Here is a 9,594-nt window from a genome sequence, read left to right as displayed (position 1 = left end):
TCACATAAGAACAAGAATAAAACAATTGGTTTTGACTGGACTGTAAAATATGTAATTTCAAAGGGATTCATTTGGCATATCCCTTCCAAAATTAAATAATGAAGGGATAACTTTCCATGGCATTCAGCAATTGCAAAATGTTGTTAGTCATGGGATAGTGATATATATATATATATATAGTAAGAACTGAGAGAGGATGACTAAACACACAAATGTCTGCTGTCTCATTTGCTTCAACCAAAGTCTGTTTCCGATCAGTTTTTCATTTGCTTGGGTGTGTCTTCTTAAGCCATATTCAATAAAAAAAAGCTACCCCTGTGTTTGTCTGCTACCAATGTGGTTGTTGCTTGTTTTAGCTTTAATGGTTGTTTTTGATAAAGCAAGGTTGACCTGGATGACAGACGTAAGTACACAATGCGCGTATCAATGCATTGCTTATATAAACAATAAAGAAGTTCACCAAAAAGTAACTTCCAGGCCCCTGGGTTGAAGATTCCTGGGGTTATTGTGTCCCCAGAGGATTCACTTTTTTTTTTTGCCTGGTGCTCCCCCCCCCCCCGGCACACACACACACACACACACACACACACACACACACACACACACATATTCCCTCTATACATAAAACATGTGCAACTGCTTAATAACTGAATTCTCTACTTAAAGGAATGCTTTGATCTCCCCTGATCAAAGACCTGAAAACCATGTCCTAAAAACGGGCTACTTTAATAGTAAGAGGGCTCGATCCCCCATGTATGATTAATGGTATTTGTTTTCTAATACATATTTTATTTCTGTCTTTCATCACATCCTTAAAACTTATTTTTAAGCAAAAAAGGTTGCGCAGGAGAGTGAAGTCTGGCCTGCCGACAGATGGTGGTGCTGTTTAGGCTACCTTACCTGCCTTTGTCAGGATGCACTAGCATTAGGTTCATAGCCTATTAAGGAAGGCATCCTGAAGATGACAGAGGCAGAGGTGCTCCAGGTTTCACCGCTTAGCAGTAGCCCAATCAATTAAATGATTGGCTACTGCAGGATTGGTGGGGTGGAGTCTGGAGCATATAGGGAACTGTGTTCAGCCAGGCAGGTTTAGCTATTAGGGGAGAGACACAACAGGGATCAGGACAGCCTGTTGACCTTGCATGTAAACCTTCGTGTTTCTCACTGTTTATAGAACCAGCCCTGACCTTGCGAGCCATTTCTGTTTATTCACGGTATGCTGATTGAGACACACCAGATTGCTGCAGGGATGGCGTGGAATGATTAAGAAACATTTGCTCTTTGGGCCGACGATTCAATCCAGAGAAGCTTGGATGGAAGCGTTCATAACAAGCACGTCTTCCTAACAATTTGCGAGAGGCTGGCTGAAGCTGAATTTCACAGGATGTCAATCCAGTGCAGAGACAGATTAAAAACAGATGAAAACGTGGTCATGTGAACATTGCTACTGCTGGGGCATTGCGTACAAGCATTGTGTGCTTGCTTCTGATACCCTAGGTTGACCCTGCTACTTCAAGAAGCCAACCCACATACCACCGGGTCGAGACCCGAGAAGAGCATGCCAGTGTTAAAGGGGCTTAAGAACATTTTTCTTCTTATGCAACATATTTCTTTCAAACAATATCAGCAAATGAATATTGAAAAACGTGTTTGTCTGAAAAGCTTTCTGGCTTAATGATTTAACTACAATGTAAATAGTGTTAGGAGCATATGCTTTGCTTGTGCTGGATCCATATGGCTTCTGTAAGGCTCCCCAATGATCATAACACTTCAAACTTATTTTTGACTATCCTGAAGGTATTTAGTTATTAATAATCAGGACAGCTTTAAATAGTCAGTTGAGGTTTTTCATGTGACATCATCACAGCACGGCGCGACCATACTGGCAGTGTAAAGGGGAGCATTTATGGGTGATGATGACCTCCTTCATCACAGATGGTCAAAACAACCATGGCGGCTGATGCAAAACCGGTATCTTCCACACCAAAATGTAATGTATTTGCAACAACAGAGCACACTTCTCACCTCCAGTCATAGGAATTAGAAAGATATAGTGATAAGTGCCAGATACTTGGACTTTGTGACCCCTACTGTGGCCCCCCGGTGAGCGAGCTCACTTTGACATGATTTGCTCTGTAAACACCATTCTAGTTTATTTTTTATTTTTAAGAAAACTTACTTGCATGTTACCAATTACGAAAATATACATTTTCAATAGTTTGTTTAAAAATACAGTACTAATATGAATGATATAGTATTTGCATGTAAACGTTTAACATCTTTCGCAAATAAAAAAAAGGTATATGATATTTTTGGTTTCATAATTTTGTATGGGGATTAAAAAAAAAGTTATATGAAGCATCAGTAAACGGAATCTGTAGATTTTTTGTTCCTGTAAAATCAACTTCAGCGAGTGACAGCTAAACGGTTAAGAGACTGTACAAAGGACTACGCTCTGCAAAAATGAGCACAGCATTCACAATATGGTCCATAACGATTTCTGTTAAGTTTCCAAGTAGCCTGAAATTACATGTAGATGAATGCAGTTTTCATTATTGTGCATTTAAATATGTTATAAACTGATGGTTCCATGATTTCACATAAATAATTCTGGAAAATCTGTTATACAATTAAGTGTGTTACACTTATACTCACTAGTATGGTGGCATAACCTGCTGGGGTCATGTGACTGCAACCCCTCAATAATTAACTGTGAGGTAATCTATTTTACCCTATATTACAGTTTTCATAGGAAGGTTGATAAGAATGCCTAAAATCACTGTTCAAACAGTTTTTTTCATTTTGTTTCAAAACATAACAAAGTATAATTTAATTATGGAGTGGCAAAAACTAATGTTCCATTAACTGGGAAGTTCTCCTCTCCCACTAGTAGAAACAATGTGTTCCCTACAGGATATGAGATATGCACAAAAAGAATAAACTGCTTTATTCCTTGAGAGTTCACCATATATAGCTTTTAGCTTCTGCAGTGCTGGGTTCCCTAACATAGCATGTTGGTCATGTGTCATCTTTGAGGGTAGGAGATTTCACAATGACTCACCAGCTGCAAGGTTGGTTTCTGCAAAGGCAAGGTTCTTCGTTCTCTCTGAATTGATCAGAGAAAATGACACAGGGAGGAAAAAAGAGCACCCAGCAGTACATGAAAACTGCAGCCAGCAAAACAATAATTAAAAGTCTGAAGACACGCAGCACTTCCTTTTCTCTAAATGACAGAAGCATGCAGCATTGAAGTTTCTTCAGAAAAATCAGCAAGTCAAAAGGTAAGTGTTCGACCCTCATATTGGAAATGCAAGCACATAGTTAGGTATGTTAATTTATAATAAAACCCATTCAGATATAGAAATTGCAAGAGCCTAACAAGATTAAAGTTATTAATTATTAAATAAAAGGCAAAGAGCAGAATTGTAGTTTGCTGTGACCTGCTTAAACCTACAGTATGCATTCAAAACAACCCCAGGAATCTTCAATCCAGGGCCTGGAAGTTACTTTTTGGTGAACTTCTTTATTGTTTATATAAGCAATGCTGCTTCCGAGGCATTGATTCAAAAAAATTCACAGTGAGTCGGGGGGGTTCTTATTTATAATTCCCTCCTTCTCACTCACTAGGGAATTGTTCACCTCACTTTTGTCTATTATCCGCTTTTTTTGGTAATTTGAGTATATTAGTTATACAGCTCATTTAGTATTTACTTCATACCCTGGTCCTAGGAGCTACTGTGGCTGCTGGTTTTCATTTCAACCAATCTCTCAGTTACTTAATTGAACCAATTATTGGCTTAATTAGTCAAGATTAACAGGTGTTTCAGATCTTTAGCCACTGATGATGTAAAGACACCTATAAAACCTGCTGGATAGGGGCTCTCCAGGACCAGAGTTGGAGACCCCTGTTTTACGGAATGCCAGACATACTACTGGTACATAGTATAACAATAATAATTCAGTATGTACTGCAATATATTCTATGTTTTCACTCTGTTGTAAGCTACAATGGTTGGATTTTTTTTTCACAGCTTATACTTGCTTATTAATTGAAAGAGCAGTGCTTGCAAATTTGTATATGAATCAGCCTAATTTGCCAGTTAATAGCTAGCAAATTACATATTCATTGGCTGTACCCTTGACAGTACATATACCTATTGCGGTAAGAGCACACAAAACAGGCAGGTTCTTGGTTGAAGTCCAATGAGCAATACTAAAGGGCATTAATGGAGTAGGTGGTTTTAAAACTAATTGTACTACACTTCCACCACCTTCTGCACGCTCTCCACTCCTCCCCCTCCCCTTATAATGGTTTTGTTCAAATGTACTGTAGTTTGACCAAATTGTGTGCTTAATTTTTTTTGTATTTAGCCCACACTTTTGTGTATATGGGATGTCACTTATTTATTATTCCTGGTATGTATCATCTCCATGTTGTATGCCAGTTTCAGTCACAATGGGCAAGACAGTTGATCTGTACTTGTACTTTGTATTGATAGATAGGTGCTTGGTTGGCAGGTCTAATGCTTCAAATTACTTAACTATTTCACTGTTTCAATAGAAGCTTGCAAATCTTATAACTTATAAATCACTTGTTGGAATGATTTGAAAATTGGTATACCTTCAATGGTGGGGGATGATACAATGCGCGATTAAAGACTGTTACGACACAGCACAGAAGACACCAGCTACGAGCTATATTGATACAATAGATATAGAAGCAAAATAATTTGCGAACGGTAATTTGCAATGTCCTGTTTATTTTTCGTTACCAGTACGACTTTCAACCATTTAAAATGTACTTACTTGTTTTCCACCTAAAATAATGTATCTTTATTTAATCTACCTGTGTTGAAAAAAAAACGACAGACGACGATATTTTGTCCGAATTAATTCAATTGTTAACTGCAAAAATAATGTTGTTACGGTACAACGCACAACGCGATAAAAGCTGCATCGTGTAATTAAAAAAAAAAAAAAAAAAAAAAAAAGCTTCCCTTCCGGCATATTAATATGTATCAGTATTGATGATCTCTACAGTAAGCACGAGCTTGTTCTCTCTTTCATGAAATGTATATAGAGGCACATACATGATTAATAATAATAATAATAATAATAATAATAATAATAATAATAATAATAATAATAATAATAACACCAATCATATAGCCAAACTCTGATAAATGTATCTGAAAAATCGCTCCCTCTACTCTGATATATGTCTCGTGGCATTGTATTTGAATTGAGAGCTTCCTGCTACCTGGCAACACAGGAACCTCTACTGCCAATCAGGGGCTTGAATGCCGGCCAAACAGCGGAGGGATATCCAACACTAGTGTCCAGTAGTTCTATTTAACCTAATATTACTGCAGTAAGTCTCCTTTTTGCTGTTATTTAACGCCTGTTATAAAAAAGAAGCACATACATTGAATACATATAAATATATTTATTATTTTTCTTTTTCAAAGAAGTAAAACAAAAAAAAAAATAGTTCCTATCGGTGGAAGGCATGTTCTACGGGATTCCTCAGTGAGTTATTAGGTGTATAAAATAGTTTCCCAGCGGCTCAGAACACATCAGTTATATTTCTTGCTGTGAAATGTGGATCTGAACGTGCGTATAATCCGTTTTTGTTTTATCTTTGACAGTTGATTGTGTTTAGAGGAAAATCTTTATTTTGCCAGTAGGTATATTTTTATTTATATATTACGTATATTAGGTTTCATGCGCTTGCTGGTTTCTCATTCTTGTAAACACTTTGTGGTATTTTTTATTTATTTATTTTTGTTAATACTGTAGCAGTGTTTTTAAAACAAGGTTAGGACAAAATGTAAACAAGCGCGTGCTTCCAATTGTTTCATGCTATCACGTCCAGGTGTGCTTTACTAAGTTGAGGTGTAAACTACGAAACTATTTTAATAATATCACTGCTTAAAAATTCTCATAATCTGTAAGAATAAAAATACATTTTATTCTTTATCCTGAGTTATTTATATGGATGTGTACTTCTGTGGTATGCTTTACTAACTTTTATTAAAGTTAGACCAGTTTTTAATTGTTTAAGTTAAGGTTTCTTAAAAACATAATGATGCAAGTGGTGCTTCAGCACACGTTTTGTTACGTTTGCTTAACTGGCTTTCTGAATATAAGGAAATTGTTTTACCGATATGTAAATACATTTCCAAGATCATGTTAAATTCTACACCACTGTTGTAAATTCTCATTTTAGTTTCAAATAACTGTTTCTAAAAGCGTGGCAAACTAATTTTGTCTGTAGATAGTAAGTACATATAGTAAATTGCGCTATGTGAAATTTTGGATTACTAAAATACATTTAAAAAAAAAACAAACTTTCCGTTGGAGTTAGTATTTTATACAGGATGAGTAACAGGTCGGTGATATTAAAACGTGTTTAGTCCTATGTACGTTGTTCAGGATTATTTAACACAAACATATCTGATTGTTCTCCACAACGTTGGGATGTAGTGCTGGCATATGGTACTGTTGGGAGGTGTGTGTTGTAATTTTTTATTTGAATGCTAATACATGTTATAATGTATCGGATGTCTAAAGGCGTTTTTGTATATGATATTACCAGTTATTTATTCTTTACTAAACTTTCTCTGTAAAAGTCATGCAATGACTATCCTGTAATTAATGTGCCTATTAAACTGAATCTTAAATAGTCACGTTTTATTTGGAAGAACTTGAATTACTATGCGATATAGGACCTTATTGCCTGCCTTAAACTTTGTAATGCTTGGCTCCAGGTATTGACCTCATGTACACTGTCAGTTTGTGTTGTCATAATTCACTCTCCACATGGCCCTTGTGCTTTCAGACCATCATTACCTTGTTTGTACTACATATTTATGCTGTGTTTGTAACTTTTCTTTTCTACCCTGTATCCTAACTATTTTTTTTATTTTTTCCCCCATAGATTTGAGAACCTACAAGACACTAAAATGGCAGAAATTGCAATCCTTGAATGCAGGTCCCGTAGTGTGCTGAGCTGGGAACAAGTTAACCGCTTAAATGAGGTGCTGACTGAGGCTGTCCCTGTTCATGGACGTGGCAACTTCCCTACTCTGGAGATAAGACTAAAGGACATTGTCCAGATAGTCAGAAACCGCTTGGACGAGACAGGAATTAAAGTCAGAGATATCTGTTTAAATGGGTCCACTGCCAGTCATGTTTTGGTGGAAGACAATGGCTGGTGTTACAAGGACCTGGATCTAATCTTTAGGGTGGATCTCCCAAGTGAGACTGAATTCAAGATTATCAAAGATGTAGTTTTGAGCGCACTATTAGATTTCCTGCCAGAAGGGGTGAACAAGAACAAAATTACGTCCATGACTCTTAAAGAGGCTTATGTTCAAAAACTAGTGAAAGTTTCCACAGAACTGGACCGTTGGAGCTTAATTTCCCTGTCGAACAACAATGGCAGAAACGTGGAGTTGAAATTTGTCGACTCAATCCGACGGCAGTTTGAATTTAGTGTTGACTCCTTTCAAATAATCCTGGACTCGTTGCTCTTATATTACGACTGCTCAGAGAACCCCATGTCAAAGCATTTCCATCCAACTGTAATCGGGGAGAGTGTGTACGGAGACTTTGAGGTTGCGTTGGACCATCTGAAGAACAAACTTATAGCCACCAAGAACCCTGAGGAAATCCGTGGTGGTGGGCTGCTGAAATACTGCAATCTTCTGGTCAGGGACTTCAAGCCGACAGATGAGGAGGAATTCAAAAGCCTGGAGCGCTACATGTGTTCCCGGTTTTTCATAGACTTCCCTGACATTGTGGAGCAACAGAGGAAGCTGGAATCCTACCTGCAGAGCCATTTTATTGGTGAGGAAAAAAGCAAGTACGATTACCTCCTGATCCTGCGCCGGGTTGTCAATGAGAGCACAGTGTGCCTTATGGGACATGAGAGGAGGCAGACTCTGAACTTGATCTCTCTTATTGCCTTCCGGGTTCTAGCTGAGCAAAACGCCATACCTGATGCATCCAGTGTCACCTGTTACTACCAGCCAGCCCCCTATGTCAGAGACTTGAACTTCAGTAATTATTACATAGCCTCCTGCAACCAGTCTTATCCGACTTGGCTGCCATGTAGTTGAACAAGTGCAAAGGCACTTCGTGGGGGTATAAAGGGTCCAAGAATTGAACGTATTGGTATCTGTCCACTTGAACGAAAGTAGTAAATCATAAAGTGGACAATAATTTCAACATTTTGAAATTGATGGCTTGTTTTTTTGTTTCTTTTGAGTTGCTGTTTTAGTTTTCTTGGGCCCCTACAGACATTTAAGTACATTTTGAACTCTTTACTCGGTGGGGGTGTGCTGTACAAAATGACCTTTACCTAGCTTGTGTTGCAGATGTACTCTACAAATTCAGAATACTTTTTTGAGGGGCTTATAGTTTATGGCCATAAATCCTGTTTTGAATTGAAAAATAACAAAAAAGATTAATTGGAGGGGATGGGGGGGGGGGGAGGGGATGGGGGGATCAAAAAAATAAGTTTAAAAGTTGTTGGATATGAAGTCCTGCGTTTTATTAATTGCTATCCACACAACACCAAAAAAAATTATATAAGTGGGGTTTAAAAAAAAAAAAAAAAAAAAAAAAAAAAGGTTGGTGAATATTGCACACAGCTTTTGCACAATAACTTTTGAACAAATGCATTATAGGTGTGGGTGAAATTATTTATGTAAAAAAAAAAATAAGTACAGTGGGTAACAGCATAAGTGTTGGGCTTGGCAGACCCTTTAGGCACTGGTGCTTTATTTATTTAAATGGTATAATCCATTATTTTGTATACATGGATAGTGCTGCAGACAAGTTTAAAGATTCATAAATTCTACTAGCCCTTGTAAAACAGAGTTATTCTCTGCTATTCCCTTTTACTGGCAATCAACCCATGCCCCCACCCCACCTCACGCTTATCCCCCTTGAGGGGCTATTGTAAAAGTAACTACTACTCAGATGTGCAAATTCATATTTGGAGCAATGTAGTTTGTAATTCCACCTACAGATTTATTAAAATAATTCGGTCTAGTACTTGTTTAGCTTCCTTTTCTAATTCTGTTTAAAGTTCGTTTGTACATTACAGACTATAGAATAGTTAAGGAGTGGTACAATTTTACTGAAAATATATATATATTACGCTTGATGCATCCTTTTAGTTCTAGCTGGTATTGTGGGCTTTACTTTAAGTTCCTGGATTTTTATTAAGCCAGTTAGCCTGTGTGAAATTCTGTTTGTCAGATTCGTAGAAGCGGCAGTCAGTGAGTGTGCTGAATGTGAGCGTTTTTTAGCATTTTCAGTTGTGGATCAAGCATGCAGAAAGAGTGTAGTGTATGGTGTGTTATCTGGTTAAACATGGGGTTGCTGACCCTCCTGGAGAGCTATATACTTAATGACCGGGTCACTGTAGACTTCTGTGGAAGAAAACTGGCATGTACCTGGGTCAGAGCACAATGGACTTTAACCAGTTAGCTGTAGATTAGGAACCTGTAATATGTAAGGTTGAGTCTTTTGTACTGTTACATTTTCAGTAAAGTTGCAATATTCCGAATACAAATAAAATTC

General features: G+C 37.4%; 1 protein-coding gene across 2 annotated transcripts; it reads left to right on the top strand.

Annotated features, from left to right (window-relative positions):
• Positions 1-5,531: 5,531 nt before the first annotated feature.
• LOC117405570 (terminal nucleotidyltransferase 5C-like) lies at positions 5,532-8,274 on the top strand. 2 transcript variants are annotated; one of them, XM_059029962.1, is made up of 2 exons: positions 5,532-5,613; positions 6,941-8,274. In XM_059029962.1, exon 2 carries the CDS (start codon positions 6,966-6,968, stop codon positions 8,121-8,123), a length of 1,158 nt encoding a protein of 385 aa, XP_058885945.1. In that variant the 5' UTR covers positions 5,532-5,613; positions 6,941-6,965; the 3' UTR covers positions 8,124-8,274. The 2 variants fall into 2 exon arrangements, with proteins under 2 accessions (XP_058885945.1, XP_033864625.1); XM_034008734.3 differs by having other exon boundaries at positions 5,547-5,683.
• Positions 8,275-9,594: the final 1,320 nt, after the last annotated feature.

The sequence above is a fragment of the Acipenser ruthenus genome, chromosome 9, assembly GCF_902713425.1.
Source record: "Acipenser ruthenus chromosome 9, fAciRut3.2 maternal haplotype, whole genome shotgun sequence".
NCBI classification, from domain to species: domain Eukaryota; kingdom Metazoa; phylum Chordata; class Actinopteri; order Acipenseriformes; family Acipenseridae; genus Acipenser; species Acipenser ruthenus.
Note: the sequence above shows the minus strand (reverse complement) of the source record. Positions and strands in the feature narration are given on the sequence as shown.